Source organism: Alosa alosa, chromosome 5 (assembly GCF_017589495.1).
Source record: "Alosa alosa isolate M-15738 ecotype Scorff River chromosome 5, AALO_Geno_1.1, whole genome shotgun sequence".
Lineage (NCBI taxonomy): Eukaryota > Metazoa > Chordata > Actinopteri > Clupeiformes > Clupeidae > Alosa > Alosa alosa.
Genome location: NC_063193.1, coordinates 11,838,815 through 11,855,508, shown reverse-complemented (window position 1 = coordinate 11,855,508; position 16,694 = coordinate 11,838,815). Strand labels below are relative to the sequence as shown.

Here is a 16,694-nt window from a genome sequence, read left to right as displayed (position 1 = left end):
ACACAGTGAACACACAGTGAGGTGAAGCACACACTAATCCCGGCACTGTGAGCTGCCTGCAACAACAGCGGCGCTCGGGGAGCAGTGAGGGGTTAGGTGCCATGGTCAAGGGCACTTCAGCCGTGCCTACTGGTCGGGGTTCGAACCGGCAACAACCGGTTACAAGTCCGAAGCGCTAACCAGTAGGCCACGGCTGCCCCCCTAGGATATTTATTCTAGTGGAACAGCATTAGTGGATTTATGAAAGTGGGATGCAGATGATCCGTCTGCGGTGCCGGTGACGTAAATACCCAGAGTGCTGCTAACTCTTGAGTAGATCCAGGCCTGATGCGGTGCCAGATCTTGGCCCAGATGCAAGCCAGAATCAGCTACCCCCTGGGTTGTGTCTGTTTCACCCAAGGGGTCCTGTGCAGGGCCAAGGCCTCTCAGTGAGGATGACTCGCCTATTAACCACATGGTTTCCCCTTTCAGATCTTCTACCCCGAAACGACAGATGTGTACGACCGCAAAAACATGCCCAAGGTGATCTACTGCATCCACGCGCTGAGGTAAGACAGAAATGGTGTGTGTGTGTGTGTGTGTGTGTGTCTGTGTGTGTGTGTGTGTGTGTGTGTGTGTGTGTGTGTGTGTGTGTGTGTCTGTGTGTGTGTGTGTGTGTGTGTGTGTGTGTGTTTGGGGAGATTTCCAGTGAATGGATTTATGTGTTTCCTCCCTTTCACCACTCGCCCATCAAATAAATCTACCCCACCCCCCACTGGACCACTCTCCACCTCTCTTGTCCAAGAGCTGGATTTATGGAGATGTCTGGAAGTCACCCTTATATATGCCTAGACCCAATATTTCAAACTGAGTTGCAGCGCTTAACACTGTTATTTTTTTAATCAGTTGTGAGATAATTGTGATTCCAATGAATGTCGATGTGTCTCTCTCTAGATTAACGTCAGTTAGAAGTCAGTGTAGAGAGCTTCAGTGGCAGAGTTCTTCAGAGAGACCAAGCTGTTCTTTTGAAATGAGAACTCCGCTGCTTTGGTTTGATAACACTGCAAATGAAAGATTTCTGAGAAGGGCGCAGCGTCGGTTGAGACAACAGTGTCATGAAACTTAGCTGGAAGTGCTCGTGTTGTTGTCTTTATGTGATAGGCACATGCGACTCAGCAGACCAAACCCATCTCCCGGTGCAGTCACTTCCTGTCTGTTTGCAGTGCTTCCTGTCAGTACTTCCTGTGTGCCCTTCCTCATGCCTTTTTTTTGTAAGGACAAATCAGGGACAGTTTCTGTCCCCTTGTGGGGCCACCAACAGTATAGAAAAGAACTATACTGAAAAAGAACTCTATATGAGAAAATGAAACAATCTGTAGATATTCAAATATTAAATACAAAATGATATACAAATGATTAGATTAACATTACCAACCTTTAAACAACCTTTTTTGTTTCATCAATGATACTGTTCTGATTCTTAAACACATTTTGTACCATTCCTCATTCCTGCTTATTTTCTCTTTGATATATTGTTGTTATGTTGTAGTGTAGCCATTAACGCTAAGCCTGTGCCAAATCTGTGTTGTGTGTAGGATTTGAAAACAAAGTGTGCCTCTATGGCTTACCCAGACCACACAGATCTGTGCATTAGGGTAATTACCCAGCCTCCTCTGTGAAGGCCTTACAGTGATAAGGCCTAGGCATTTGCGTTGGCATTGAGAGCTAATTAAGCAGAGTTAAGCACACACACTTCACATGGCAAAGACCTCATAGTTGCTGTGTGCAGATTGCTTGGTGACATGGTGCATGGTGCAGACTACACCAGACACATAACTGAGCACTGTGTTCGCTGAGTGTAAAAATAGTTGTACAGTCAATTTTTTCCCCCAATGAATGCGTTGTTATCATGTCTGGTATAGCCAGTTCCACTCATTAAGTGGAAGCTAATTGTTGCAGCACACACTCTACGAACAGAACGCTTCAGTTATGTGTCTGGTGTAGCCTGCCTGTAAGGGTCAGTCCAAGAAAATGGCTTTGTTTCATGTTTGGGTATAGAGAGTCACTGAGCTGCACCTGGGTTATAGCGGAATGTAGTGCAGGCTTAAGCTACTGTATGTAAAATGTTCCTTTGCCCAAGATCTCTCTGATTTTTCTGGACTAAACATAATGTGAGTTATTAATAGGAACAGTAGATGCATTATTTATGGCCATACTCATGAATTATTGGTCTCGTGTTGGACGTGTAGTAAAAGTCCAAGGAAAGAGCATCAGGGTTTCCTGATTATGGCTCATCAGTGGGGAAATACCAGGGACCCTCTCATTTTCTTTCTGGTTCTGCAGTGCACCATTTGTGCATACAGATGTACATGCACTCTCACACACAGACACACACACACACTCTCAAACACACATACATGTCATATACACACGCAAAATACATATGCTGCATGAGTAGCAGCCTCAGATTTGTGTGTGTGTGTGTGTGTGTGTGTGTGTGTCTGGGTTGTCCATGGGTGTTGATGACCGCTAAGGGTGTGTACACACAAGATTAAAAGAAAGAATACAGATAGCGGGCTTTATTCGATATAAATTGAATGCGTATTTGCTCTGTAGGTATGTGTTTGTGGACTTTCTACATCAACACATAATAGTGGCCTATCAGTGTTCAGGAGAAAGTCAATCCTCCCTCCCTCCCAGCCATATGATCTCCTGGTTATCAGTCCAAATGAAATCAGCCGCTTGGTGCTCCAGGCCGCTGAACTCTTGTGTCTGAGCCCCACAGGAAAGGGTTAAACAATTAAACCTTTGGCCCCACGGTTGTCTGTACCGTAAACTCCTCCATAATAGATTTCTCCCTCGGTTTTGCGTCCACGGGGGTCAAAAGTAGCGGAAGCACGTCTGAGGTGTCTTCCTCACCAGGCAGAAACCCTTGTGACGCAGCACAATGCTCTGCTTCGTGCCCCCACCCCCCTTTCCATAATTCATGGCCACTTATCCTCCAAACTCCTGCAGATAAAAGTTTAATGCAGTTTCAAGCTACCTGTGTCAGGCCGTAATGCAGCACACGCATGACCATATTTGGCGGCTGCGCTAGGAAGTGCCGTGAAGTGGCACGCTGCTGACCTCTAGTGGAAGAAACATGGTCAGTGCAGTCCATGTGTTTACACAGAGTGCCTCATATGTAACAGACTTATCAAAGGGAGGTTGTTGGATAATCTAGAGTGTTTTATATTTTCTAAAGCCTTGAAAGACACCAACTGTAAAACTGTTGACAGAAAGAAAAAAAGCAATGATTAAGGGGTATTCGTTTGTTAGGCAGTTAATACTGTAGATAGGAACCCACTTAGTTTCAGCTTTGAGTTACTTTCATGTTTGTGTTTGTCAGATGCATTAGGGTGTTATTTAAAGATGTTGGTGACTAGCATGATCCTAGGCCTTAGTGCAGATGTTCTTTAGATTTATTATGGATCTTGAATAAAGGACACAGGTTTTTTTTACAATGTAATATTGTAAGTGCCAGTGTCAGTGTCAGTGCTAGCTTTGATTGCTTCATTTCCCCATGTTAGGCCTACTTTTATGGTGATTGTAGTCACGATTGACTGTGTCATTATATATTTTATAGGTCTGCTTGTGTTTGCCTTTGACAGCAGTGATATTTCATGTGCCTGAGGGCTGTAAGGTTTGCTACCATCTTTCTCCATGATGTGTGGTTTGAGCTATGCCATTTGTGATTCATTTGTTGTGTCTTTCTTTTCTGTTTTTAGCTTGTATCTGTATAAACTCGGAATCGCCCCTCAGATCCAGGATCTCCTGGGAAAGGTGGACTTTACAGGTAAGGACTTGGCAAACTCATTTCAGTTTAGCACATAACCTCATTAAATGGTAATTTAGATGTATGCCTATGTTTGCAGTTCATATTTTTTTCCCTCTCTGAACTTTTGTGTAGTTATCATACATGGTTTCCAAATTGTGGTAGTTTCCAATTATCTGTAGTAAATATGGCATAAAACATTCATACATAAGCCCAGCAAAGTGAGGAAGGTTAATAGCCGGTATTCGAGAGAGAGAGAGAGAGAGAGACTTGTCGAAGATGTCTTATGATTAATTGGTTGTAGCAGACTGTAATGGCAGGTAATCAGGCAGCCTTGTTTGCTTTTAATTGGGGCTGAATGTCAGCCTTCCCTCCCCACAATGCTGCCTGATAGTGTTCTGAGGAGGATCTGAGGTAAAGAAGTGTGTCCAGGCTTTTACTCCGAGCTCAACACTCGTGCGGAGGCTAAACAATTGAAGTAATAAAAGTTATGACTAAACTGCTTTTTTTTCCATGAATGCAAATCAGTGCCACCTTAGAAAAGAGGATCATATGTCTGGTTCTGCAGTCCTGCAGTAACATCTCAGTGGGCATAAAAAAGAAAATGAAGTGGATGTCATGTTGCAGTTTTGTTTACGATCACACATGTGTGTGCCCATCCCCAATGATGTGTGTCTCCTTTCTACCCCTGTTGCAGAGGAGGAGATCTGTAACATGAGGAAGGAGCTGGACAAGTATGGCATCCAGATGCCCACCTTCAGTAAGATCGGTGGCATCCTGGCCGACGAGCTGTCAGTGGACGAGGCAGCACGTGAGTAAAACAGGCGTCTTTGGAAAGGAGTTACAACAAGCAATTACTTTCAGTGGGACTGTTATTGCATGGACACATCACCCCTACACTTTCAGTCATTCAGTTCTTTAAACATTCTACTTAAATATTTTAACGATGGACACCATACAAGTGTATAAGTGGAATCGTTATTCTGATAAATAGATGTTTGGGCACCCTACGGTACAGGCTAAAGAATGGCTATGACACTCGAGTATGAAGACAATGGAATCGAACTCTCCTCATATGATCCTGGTGCTACGACTGAAATATGTCTACTCCCTTATCTACAGTACATGCTGCTGTATTTGCCATCAACGAGGCCATAGACAAGGGTCAGGCCGAGGGTACCATGAAGGCCCTGAGCAACCCCAACGCCATGCTGAGGAACACACAGAGCGCCCTGGCTCAGGAGTATCAGGATGCCCTCAGCCATGCCAAGAGGACCAAAGAGGACCAGACATCGGGGCGGGTAAAGCACGTCTCTGTTCCCCTCCCTATGAAGTTGATTCATTCTGCACTCAAGCTGTTCCTCTTTAGGAATGATAAATCTGCCATCACATGACTTCACTTGTTTTTTAGTAGAAAGGAAAACAAACATGTGTTTGATGTAAGGGGTTTACATGGAGATCACAACAGCACCAACAACAGCAGTCCACACACACACACTCAGAAACACACACACACACACACACACACACACACACACACACTCTCTCTCTACTTTCCTGTATCCCCACCTGGGGTATGACTCAGCAGGCCCTGGGGTATTGTGGAGAGCAGCTCTCGCCTCCTCTACTGCTGTGCTGGCCTCTTTAGCTCCGGTTCCCGCCGCCCAGCTCCAGCGGTTGTTTTTAGAGCTCTCAGCGCTGCTAACTCAGCCAGATGGACTTATTTACAAGAACACGCTGTGACTTCTAGAAGGCCTCCCACGTTTCCCATACGCAGACCTTTGTCAAGATGTTTTGGTGCTCAATGATTTGACTTTGCAGATATTAGAATAATGCTTCTGGCATGACTGCTGCAACCTATGTGGCAAGATCTAATATCTTTTTAATAGTCTGAGGAAAAAAAATATATAAAGACAAACTTATTTATTCGGGTGAGTGATCACACATTGACTCCTGTTGGAGACTTTAATGAGCTTCAGCATTCCAGTGCATTTTCCCATCAGGCAGGCATGCCTAAAGAAAACAGCCTCTTCCCCTCCTCTCTGGCCTTGGGGTGCTCATGTCCAGTCAGGACATCAGCTGAAACAGACCAGAGGCCCACATACTTTTGAGTATGTTTCCCAACATAGGTTGCGAGGAAATTACTTATTAAGGCATGTTTTCCCTGTGCATTTTAAAGAACCGCATGGGAAAATCTTTCTAGTCAGTAGAAGTATAAGTATATATACTCTTTTGATCCCGTGAGGGAAATTTGGTCTCTGCATTTATCCCAATTTGTGAATTAGTGAAACACACTCAGCACACAGTGAACACACAGTGAGGTGAAGAACACACTAATCCCGGCACAGTGAGCTGCCTGCTACAACAGCGGCGCTCGGGGAACAGTGAGGGGTTAGCTGCCTTGCTCAAGGGGACTTCAGCCGTTCCCACTGGTCGGGGCTCAAACCGGCAACCCTCCGGTTACAGGTCCAGAGTGCTAACCAGTGGGCCACGGCCCCAGTGTTGATGACTGACTAACTAATAGGACTGTAATTTGTCTGTCTGATGCAGCAGCTTGATAACAATGTAGGTTCATAGCATCCATGTGCAGTGTATTTTTTTCCACTCATCTCCAAACTCCTAACGACTTCCATGTGCCTCCTTGTCCACAGCGGTCATCCATCGCTACTGAGGAGAGAGATGTTTACGAGGAACTGCTCACACAGCAGGAGATCCAGAGCGCTATCAACCTTGTGAACAGTACGTACGACCTTTGTGAGAGCTGATGTGTATGGTTTCCTATCCAGCAGCCAGGGACCTCTGGACCAAGGTCAAGGCCTGGATTGGTTCAGTGAAACCTATACATAACCACTAACCCACACTTCACAACATCATACTGTAGAGAATAAGAGGCAGGTTTCATCACTAGCAGTAATCAGTGAGAAGTTCATTTTCCTAAACCTTTGTGGTTTACCATTGTTTTGTAAGAAAGTTCTGGGAGTAATTCTATGATGGTAATGCTATTTCCAGCACTTTCCGTTTGACATTTAGATTTCAGATTCCTGAACTTGTGACTCGGCTTGGTTTGTTCTCTCTGTTTGCAAATCTATCCACATCTCCAGTCAAGAAAAGTTAGCAATACTGTTTGTTATCAGCTGAATTTCGAAACTGCATTTACAATATTTTGATTTGACACATGGGCGATACCACTCACTCACTGTAGCCCACTCAAAACAGGCTGTAAGTACACGTGTTGAAGTGCATAAACAGCAATACATTAGTGAGACTGCTTGAGTTGCTAGAAGTTCATTGCATTCGATTCACAAAATAATCACCCCCGTTAACAAATCGTATGTTTCATAGTCAGAAATGACCAAAGATGACCCACTCTGCGATGGTCTGAGCCTTCCTTCTCTCCACAGCACAAGCAGCCGTGCGGCAGGTGAACCAGGCCATCGATGCCTGGGATGAGGCTGCGCTCCTGGCAGCACTGAGGATGCCGGCCCTGGGGCTGGTCGGGGTCTCCGAACCCAACGCCCGCTGGTACCTGGACCACTTCACAACGCACAAGGAGCACAGAAATCAGGTGGCTGTTGTTTGTCAACATGGCTTATGCTTGATGCTAGTTTTTACTACCAGTGTTTTTCCTTGTCCCTGGCTGAAGATAAGGCTCAGGCCTTTTCAGACTCAGTTTCCAAATGCAGTTAATATACTGTTATAGACAACTTCGACCTATAAGTTTACAGCCACCACAAAAATCCTTGGCATCTTTACTGTCTGTCTGATGACTCCTGTGATTTGCTCCTTCTGGTTTCTAATTTCTTTGTCCTTTGCTGCCCGTGTGTAGGATGCCGGTTACGCCGTGCAGCTGGAGAGGGAGGAGATCCAGAGAGTCGTCAGCTCCTGCAACGAATGTGCTGATGCTGACAAGAGAAGTACGTCATCGTCATGAAATCGACCCTATTCACACCAATCCCCCACTTCCCCCCACAAGACTTTGGTTCCATGTCCAGTTATTTCCCTGTTGGAGTTAGAGATTTCAAAAGAAGAATAAGTTGATGAATTTTAGTATTTGTGGATTTATATGGGGTTTTTTACGTTTTGAGTTGGGTATTTTCCAGTGTCAGTATGTGTTAGTATCTCCAGCAATGAAGTGGTAGCTCTTTGTAGACAGTGTGTCTGTGTCGTACACATGATGAGTGATCTCTGTGTGTGTTGATGCAGAGCTGGAGGCCATAGTTGCCATCAACGCAGCCATTCGTCTGGGTAACGCGGAGGAGACAGTGGAGCAGCTGATGAACCCTGAGGCGCAGCTGCCCATCGTGTACCAGAGCGCCGCGAAGCTCTACCAGGACGAGCTCTTCAGCCTGCAGATCCAGGGCAGCAGGGTAGCCAACATCATATCACACACATCTACAGGACATCATCATTAATCATTTACATTTACACATAGACATTAGAGAGATACCTTTTACACAAGGCAGTGTATGACTATGGCAGGCCTTGTGTAGAAGCATTGGGAGATTGAATTTGGCTTTGCAAATTATGTATTGTGTTCCTTTTGTCACTGTTCATCACAGTGTCTATATCACAGTGAGGAATTCCTATCTCGACTGGCCAGTGTTTCTAAGCAAGGTTGATTGACTATTGGGTCTATCTGACAATCTGGTCTATTTTAGAGCACCCCTGACCTCACACATGAGGAGTTGAGCGTTGCCGTGGAGATGCTGTCGGCCGTGTCGGTGCTGAACGAAGTCCTGGACACCAAGGACCCGGTGGCCGTCACCGAGCTGCTGTGTGACTCCCCTCTGGGTTTCAGCAACCTGGACCACGAGAACATGCAGAGGTGAGATTGGCAGGAGACGGTTCCGATATGGGCAGTCTCTAGCCCAGACTGTCTGGGTCAGTTGAAATAGACTTCAAGTGTGGACCGGAATTTTAATCACTACATGTATATACATAATCACTACAGCCTATAACATTGTGTGTCATGCAACATGACCAAAATAATTAAAAATTATAATTTCATTCAGAGCTTATCACGCATAGAAGCCTAACTTCATTTTAAACCCATACCAACAGTTAGGTACCAGGAGGCAAGATCATTCCAAAAGGACTACTCTCCTCAAAGGGTTAAACGTAGTTGAGACTTGTTATGGTGTAAAGGACGTTGGCTACTTTGACCTGCTCCCCACACAAACCTGCTGCTGCTGCTGCCCAGCAGTAATTGCTCATTGAAAGATAACGGGGGGGAAAAATCACTGTGGTATTTGGCATTTAGTACTCTCTACAGCACCTCTGCATTCTTCACGCTGATGAAGAGTATACTAAATAGCATGAAAGTTACACTTCTACATTCTTCACGCTGATGAAGAGTATACTAAATAGCATGAAAGTTACACTTCTACATTCTTCACGCTGATGAAGAGTATACTAAATAGCATGAAAGTTACAATTCTTGTAACTTGCTTGGTGAGCGGTTTGGAGCTTAATAGCTGTAGACACATCACCCAGGTCACTGGTAGTGTAAATACCCAGAAAGAACTATAGGACATGCATACATCTATTCTTCCATTCTTTTGTTCATTCTTTCACCTCCTCAGGTACGCAGACACGCTGATCACACTGAGGGTAGAGGCTTTAGCACTGGGCCAGGAGTTCCTCACCTGGAACGACGTCCAGAAGTGCATCGACACGGTCAACCAGCAAGTCCACGAGGAGCACGAACGTAAGGGGTCTCAGCTCTCCTAGCGTCATGCAAGTGCAACATAGCAGCTGATTCCAAGGCCTTGAGCTGGCCCCAACCTGTCAGAGCCTTATCAACTGCTAGTTAACTGGCTATTTAGATTATTGGACATGAGCGTGATACCTAACGGATTGATATTGATACAGTAAATGCAGTTGCTTGGTGTAATTGAACCGAGAAGGTCACATAACATGTTTTCATATTGTGTGTGCAGGAGTCATAGCAATAGCTGAGATCAATGATGCGCTGAACTCGGGTGACATGGAAAAAACTCTCGCTGCCCTCCTGTTGCCCACTGCCAAACTGCAGGGTGTGAATCCAGACACAGCCAAACACTATCACGATGTACTGCTGCACACCAAGGACCTCATATGCAAGGTAGCAGAATGCTCAACACATGCAGTCTCTCTCTGTGAAAAGCAATTGCTTTCTCTTTTCAAGTAAAAGTGGTGTGTTAATATGTTGAAGGCGTAGACTGTTATGCAACCAGAGTTAGAGAGTTTGAAAAATATACATTTTATTGTCCCGTGAAGGGAAATTAGCTATACACATGCATGCACACACACACACACACACATACACACATATACACACACACACACACACATACACACACATATACACACAAGGTTAGCAGATTCGATGAAGGAGACTGACATATTTACAATGCAAGTATACGCATTAAGTTTAAGTGATGAGAACATTTGCCTCAGGATACAGAGATGCCTGTTAACAGTCCAAGGGATGTTGACAGAAGGATTGAAGGCGTAGAGGCTGAAATGATATGCTTTCTAAAACCTGTCCTTTGGCATAAAAGTACCTTGGCTCTTCTCTGGTTGCGTAATTGTGTTTTGCTGAGAAAATATCAAGTCCAGCCAGAGAGGCAGCCATTTTGTTCGGAAGCAGTTGCAACGCACTGGCTTGTTTTGGTTTCCTATATATAGAAATAGCGGAGCACACTGTGTTTCCGTCCCAGGCGTGCATTGTTTAGGGTCATTTTGTGTTGTCCTATCGTCCCACCACATCCGTGTAGAGACAAACGCCCATGGGGCTTCCCAGAAATTCAGATAAACACAGACATCCCTCTGGGCTTCTTTCTGATGGTGACAACGTGCAGCTTGGAGGTGGTGGTCCTGGACAGGATGTAGGAGAGGAAAGGGTCCAGGCAGCTGTGGAAACAGCACAGGCACACAGCCATGCCGTAGTAGTCGTAGAAGTGGTCCTGCTGGGCCGTGTACAGCTTGATGTAGTGCAGGACGTGGATGACCACGCTGGGCGTGAAGCAGAGGACGAAGATGACGAAGACGAGGGTGCTGGCCCTGACGTAGAGTGACCAGTCGCAGCTGGAACGGCCTAGGTGGCGCACGATGGAGCCGTACGCAAAGGCGATGACCACTGCTGGCACCAACAGTCCGGTGACGATCATGCCCAGGCGATATGGCATGAGGAAGGTGTAGGGCTCCTCAGAGTAGGGCAGCACATCGTGGCAGGTGGTGATGTCCAGTCCGCGCAGTTGGTAGGTGTGATGCACAAGCAGCTCAGGGACCATCGCAGCACCGCACGCCAGCCAAACAATGACCGTGGCCAACGCGGCGCAGAAACGCTTAGGCAGGCCCTTGTAGAGGAAGGGCCGCGCCACGGCCAGGTAGCGCATGACACTCATGCACATGAGCGCCTGCACCGAGCAGTAGATGTTGCCATAGAAACACGCGGTGACCAGGCGGCAGGCAGCTTCGCCAAACACCCAGTCGTTGCCGTGGAGGTGGTAGTGCACGCGGAAGGCCAGCACCGTGAGCAGGAGGAGATCGGAGGTGGTCAGGCTGAGGTGGAGCACGGCGCCCGAGCAGGTCCGCGAGCGCCCGCTCAAGCATGCGAGGACGAAGATGTTGGAGGGGATGCCCACGGCCATAATGAGCACGTAGGCCGCGGGCAGTAGTCTGGTGCTCAGGATGCCCTTCAGGTACTCCTTGGCATGCTGGGAGCTGAGCTCCAGCTCATCTGGAGGCTGGCTGAAGTTGCTGGTGCAGTTGTCCAAGCTGGAGCCCGTGGAGGTTCTCCACCCGTTGTAGGTTCTCGGGTTGAGAGGGCAGCCGGAGCCAGTTTTGCCATGTTTCTGCCGCTTGTCTTGGTTATACAACAGCCAGATGTGTGTGAGAAAAAGGGAGAAATTCATTCAGTTCATGAAGCGTTCATGGAAACATGTTCAAACACACAGGCGCTGTAAATTATCTTAACCCTCATATGACCCCGTTGCCTTGACAGAACATGCCTGTTCCCCAGTGTTGTGATGTCATACTGTATATACATACAAAGGCATCTGCCAAATCCCAAAACCATATATAATCTATACAAATACATTTTTTTCATGATCACGTGTGTCTGTAAACATTGAAAAACACTTGTTGGTTCTCTGACATTATAGTTTCAAACTCAATCAAAAAGTTGTAGACTGTAGTTTAATAAATTATATAAGTGTCTGGTGCTTCAAAATAATTCATGGTTTCATCAAAGTATTTCATATGTAACAAGTTCTAGAAATAATATTTCAAAACCTTTCAAGATCATTGTTATTACCTTTGTCTTGAATCGAGAGCGTCGGTAGCACAAGTGTGATCAGTAACACCAGGAGTGATTTCTTCATGTCTTTTCCTTTGATCCTTTTCCTTCCAAATTTAGTGAGGAGGTTTACATCTTCCCCTCTCAGGAAGTTTTCAGCATCTGGACACCTTGGTGTTATGAGCGGTCAGCTCTCCCCCACTGCTGTCCTAGTGGTGGTCGGGTCCTCAGTGACGGTTCAGTGGCCTCTTTCTCTCCCCTGTTAGTTTACAGTGCAGCAGATGGTGAGCGAGTAGCGCTGGTTTCCTGTGGAGACTTGAGGAGGCTGGGAGAGACTAAATTCCACAGCGCCGGGTCAGGTCGTTTGAGCCAGTCTCTAGCGGAGGGCGGGGGCTACTGTCAGAGATCATCAGTCACGGGGCTGTGCAGTGTATGGGTTATGACGTGGCTGTCGTATTTATGTCGGTTTGACACTTCCTCAGAGTTCCTGTAACTTTTGACCTTATTCCCATATTAGATTTTGCGCCTTAGTCCCTATCTTGGCTCCTTTAGAAAGAATGGTGTCTGAACATGCAAAGTTCAGAACATACATTACACGCTAGGCTACTGGCATCATGTGACTGAATTATGTTATGTCATTTCCTATACAATGCATGTAGTGTTTGTGTATTGTATGTAGAAATGCGTATCATACATATAAAAAGAGTAGTTTAGATTTTTAAACAGTTCATATGGAAGGAAAGGATATGTTTAGTTTGTCCACAAAATAGTTTAAAATCCATGTCTTGCTTGCTTGTGTTTGTTTTAGTTTGGGGTGTGTCTGTGAAAGGAAGTGACGAGTTATCGAAGATGGCCTCCATTGTAAACTTAAGGGGGTCACTGTGATGTCTGCTTCCTTCCAAAAGGGATAAGACCGGCTGTGTATTTGTCTTTCATTCAAAACCTCCTTCTGTATCTGTAGTGTAGATCAAGTTCACTAGATAAAGGAATGCCTTGTGGTGGTTTCAAGTCTTTTTCTCTTTGTGTAAACAAAAGTGAACACTGCTGCTTTCAATCACTGTTATTAGAGCTAATCTGAAATGTTTCATTTTGCTAATGTTCCCTCAGGTCTTGCCTCTTGGCGTTGAGCAGACGGTATTGTCATTTCCACTTAGTAGCTCTCTGTAGCTCCTTGTCCCAAAGTGACTCATTGTTAGCTAGACAGATCAGTGCCAGTTTGTGGTGTCTGTGTCATTCGTCCTACATTTTTCTTCTTTCTTGAGTCTGGGTGCAGTACCAGCACTTGAGCTGTGATAAGATTCTGTGTGTGAATCGTGTGTGTGTGTCACTTCTCAGAGCTCAGGGGACGAGTCGGCTGTGTTGTGGCTCGACCAGATCCAGGAGGCCCTACACACTGCCAACCAGGAGGGGGAGGAAGCACTCAGATGTAACTCAGACCTTTGTTTTTAATATGCTGCATGTAGATTTTGTTTTGATTTTGTTTTGATATGCTGCATGTAGACTCTCGTGTAGACATCACTAGTTCAGACACAACTCTTTTGACTCTTTTATTGTTTCTAAATATTATGGAAAAATATGTTTTCAGTGATCATGATTTAACATGCCAGCTAGCTGTGGTTTACTGAATTTCAGATGTGAAATTATTTGAACCACTCCATAGCTGGGAGTTGCAGACATAAAAAAGAGAAATCAAAGGACATTGTTGTGGTCATTCCAAATCACCAGAGAGACACCAGAGAGATATTTCCTCCAAGCAGTTAGATGTTTCTAAACACACTACAGTGGAGTCTGTGGAAAATCTTCTGCGGAAACTTCTGATGGGATTGATACCTACCACACTAGTGCTGAACCACAGAAAAGAGAATGGGACGATTTTTCCCATGTTGCCTCTTTTGTCTGACTTAAACACACACACACACACACACACACACACACACACACACACACACACACACACACACATACGACACACACTCTGAGGACTAGCGTAACTGATTGGCCTCTCTTGTCCCTGCAGTGGCGGAGGCAGTGGCGGACATCAACCAGCGGGTGGCAGATGGAGATAGCCAGAGCACACTGCAGGCACTGCAGGCCCCTTGTGCCGCTCTGCGAGGAGTCCTGGCCGAATGTGCAGACGACTATCAGTCAGGGCTGGCCAAGCAGCAGGCTCTCAACGCTGCTGAAGGTACTACACACCTACACATGGGGGAAATGACTGATGACTGACTACACTGATATACTGTACTTCATTTAATCGTAATATTTCACAGACCTACCATATTTTCTTGCCCATAAGGTACGGTATTTCTCAGAGTGTAATATGTTTAGAAGTAAATTAAAGTGAATATAGAAGTGAATATAACAGAAGTGAATATACAAAACATACCTACTTGACAATTGCTGCTACCAGATTAAGCCTTAGAAATAAAATGTGTTGAGTAATGCGTGAAATGAATACAGGACATACTGTAGGATTTTTCCGTTCATGTTTGAACAGAGTTTTACTCCATGTCCCGTGTAGGTGGCGATGATGGTGTTTGGGTGAAGCACAGAATAAAGGACAGATATGACTACTACTACAACATACAAACCAAAGAAGGGACCTGGAATGAACCAAATGAGTTTGTGCACAACACCTCACAGCTTACCAAAGAGGAAATACAGGTACTAGACCATCAGCCAACCTCCCTGCCTTCATGCACCCTTAGATTCTTAGAGAGGTACAGCACAACATGTATAACACAGTGATAATGTAAATTCACTTGTTCTCTGTTGAATAGTTTTCAGGAGAGTGGACATGTTTATTGGTTGTTCCAGCGGTATTAGAATGTGCCTTTGTTGTTTCTGGCATTATGTTCAACACATGAATCAGCAGTCACTAGTCACAGAAAGTGTCACTGTTTACTCAGTGTGCGGCTGAGCTGTGTGCTGATGTGATCTGAACTAACCCCTAGAGCACAGTGGGAGGTGTGACGGCCGAATATAACAGGGAGCAGCTCTGGGTGGCCAACGAGCCGCTCGTCATCCTGCTCCAGGCTCGGATTCGTGGGTACCTGGTGAGGAGGGCCCAGGCTGAGAGACTACGGTATCTACGGCAACAGGAGCCAAGTGTGGTCAAACTGCAGGTACAGTAGAAGTCACAGGCTACAGTACATTCATTGTTTTGCACTTTTATGATCACCAAAAGTATTGGTTTTACCAAAAATATTTCTAAACTATAAAAATACATACCTATTAAGTATTTTGATACAAATACATACATTACTTCAACCCAATAAAATACAAATTACTATGTATACTACGTATTTCAAATACATGTTGCCATCCCTGGCAAAGGCTGCAATTAATCATGCAGCTTGCAACTCTGTCAGTGGTTAATCTTGTCACATCTATGGTTTTTATATTCATGTCATCCTCTTTGTGAAAGACAGTGAAGCTCACCGAACAGGAATGCTGTGCTTCTCATGCAGTAGGCATTCTCACCAATTAGAAGTGGCCCAACTTAAAACGAAATCTGCAATATTGAACTGAAGTTAGACATTTAAGAAATCATATCGCAAATCAATACAACGCAATTGTAATTGGAATATCTGTCAGAAAATCACAATTAGACATTTTCCCCAAATTGTGCAGCCCTATTTTCAATTGAGAATATTCAAAGCCAATTTATTTTTCATCAACAAGGATTGGTCATTGAGGTTGCAAACTGAGGAATAATGTTTGACTCACAGACTGTGACTCTTGACTCCAAGACCAGCTGACTCATATGTTTAAAAATACAAAGGAAGATATACTGCGGAGTGACATATTCCAGCAAGAATGTTGTCCATACAGTACAAATCTACAGCTACATGCTTCCTCTTCCAAACATGTACAGCAGAGACCCTGATATGTTTTTGTTTTTGTCCTGTTTGCCATTCCTGGAAGCTATAGAAAGTGATGTGTCAGTTCCATAGTGTTTGTGTATGTGTTTAGTGACGATGATCTTTTATTTATGGGATTTATTTGCTTGTGTATGTAAACAGTAAATATGATGATGCTTTTGTGCAGGCTTCTTGGAAGGGACATAAACAGAGGAAATCCTACAAAGAGAGACTGAACACACTTCAAAGCAATGTGGGCTCAGCAGTTAAGGTAATGTGTACAGTTTAGAACCCATCATACAGTACATGTCATACGGTACTTGAATATTTTTAAAGTCACATTTGGCAAGTTGGAAAGTTATTTTGGTTGACCGAATGAATGCATTGAAGCTTAAAGAATGATTGCTTTTGATGTTTGCCCGGCTTTAAAAGTAGTTGTCTTGTCTGTCTGCCTTCAGATTCAGTCTTTGGTGAAAATGTGGATTGCCAAAAGCAGGTACACTAAAAGGCTGCAGTACTTCAAAGACCATGTAAGTCATGATGGCATAATCCCAGCGATCTTTCATGGCATGCTATTGTCATGTTAGGGTGTCCTGTGTCCTGATGGTATCTTTTCCTGGTTTTGTTGTGTCTGGATAGGAGAAGGAGATTGTGAAGATCCAGGCCTTCTTAAAAGCAAACAAGGCTAGAGATAACTACAAAACACTCAGTGAGTAGAATATTCCCACTCTTCCATTTTTATCTGGTAAGTGCAAGC

General features: G+C 44.9%; 2 protein-coding genes across 3 annotated transcripts in view; one reads left to right on the top strand and one right to left on the bottom strand.

The window, feature by feature from the left end:
* Positions 1 to 16,694, top strand: part of iqgap2 (IQ motif containing GTPase activating protein 2) — a 51,095-nt gene that overhangs the window by 16,802 nt on the left and 17,599 nt on the right. For both annotated transcript variants that reach the window (XM_048243162.1, XM_048243161.1), the window contains exons 5-22: positions 472 to 548; positions 3,747 to 3,814; positions 4,491 to 4,604; positions 4,916 to 5,094; positions 6,445 to 6,532; positions 7,195 to 7,358; positions 7,620 to 7,707; positions 7,997 to 8,160; positions 8,452 to 8,618; positions 9,376 to 9,500; positions 9,733 to 9,896; positions 13,410 to 13,500; positions 14,092 to 14,259; positions 14,596 to 14,738; positions 15,029 to 15,199; positions 16,125 to 16,208; positions 16,396 to 16,467; positions 16,577 to 16,646. In XM_048243162.1, coding sequence (XP_048099119.1) covers positions 472 to 548; positions 3,747 to 3,814; positions 4,491 to 4,604; positions 4,916 to 5,094; positions 6,445 to 6,532; positions 7,195 to 7,358; positions 7,620 to 7,707; positions 7,997 to 8,160; positions 8,452 to 8,618; positions 9,376 to 9,500; positions 9,733 to 9,896; positions 13,410 to 13,500; positions 14,092 to 14,259; positions 14,596 to 14,738; positions 15,029 to 15,199; positions 16,125 to 16,208; positions 16,396 to 16,467; positions 16,577 to 16,646 — 2,197 coding nt within the window. The remainder of the gene's footprint in view (positions 1 to 471; positions 549 to 3,746; positions 3,815 to 4,490; positions 4,605 to 4,915; positions 5,095 to 6,444; positions 6,533 to 7,194; positions 7,359 to 7,619; positions 7,708 to 7,996; positions 8,161 to 8,451; positions 8,619 to 9,375; positions 9,501 to 9,732; positions 9,897 to 13,409; positions 13,501 to 14,091; positions 14,260 to 14,595; positions 14,739 to 15,028; positions 15,200 to 16,124; positions 16,209 to 16,395; positions 16,468 to 16,576; positions 16,647 to 16,694) is intronic.
* Positions 10,011 to 12,866, bottom strand: f2rl2 (coagulation factor II (thrombin) receptor-like 2). The gene is made up of 2 exons (XM_048243163.1): positions 12,093 to 12,866; positions 10,011 to 11,642 (listed from the first exon to the last, which is right to left on the bottom strand). Exons 1-2 carry the CDS (start codon positions 12,157 to 12,159, stop codon positions 10,582 to 10,584), a joined length of 1,128 nt encoding a protein of 375 aa, XP_048099120.1. The 5' UTR covers positions 12,160 to 12,866; the 3' UTR covers positions 10,011 to 10,581.

Bases quoted from the DNA above. Each gene is read 5' to 3' on its own strand.
- f2rl2 (XM_048243163.1), bottom strand. From the start codon at position 12,159: ATGAAGAAATCACTCCTGGTGTTACTGATCACACTTGTGCTACCGACG. The intron at 11,643-12,092 runs GTAATAACAATG...TGTATAACCAAG, and splicing joins GCTCTCGATTCAAGACAAAG to ACAAGCGGCAGAAACATGGC.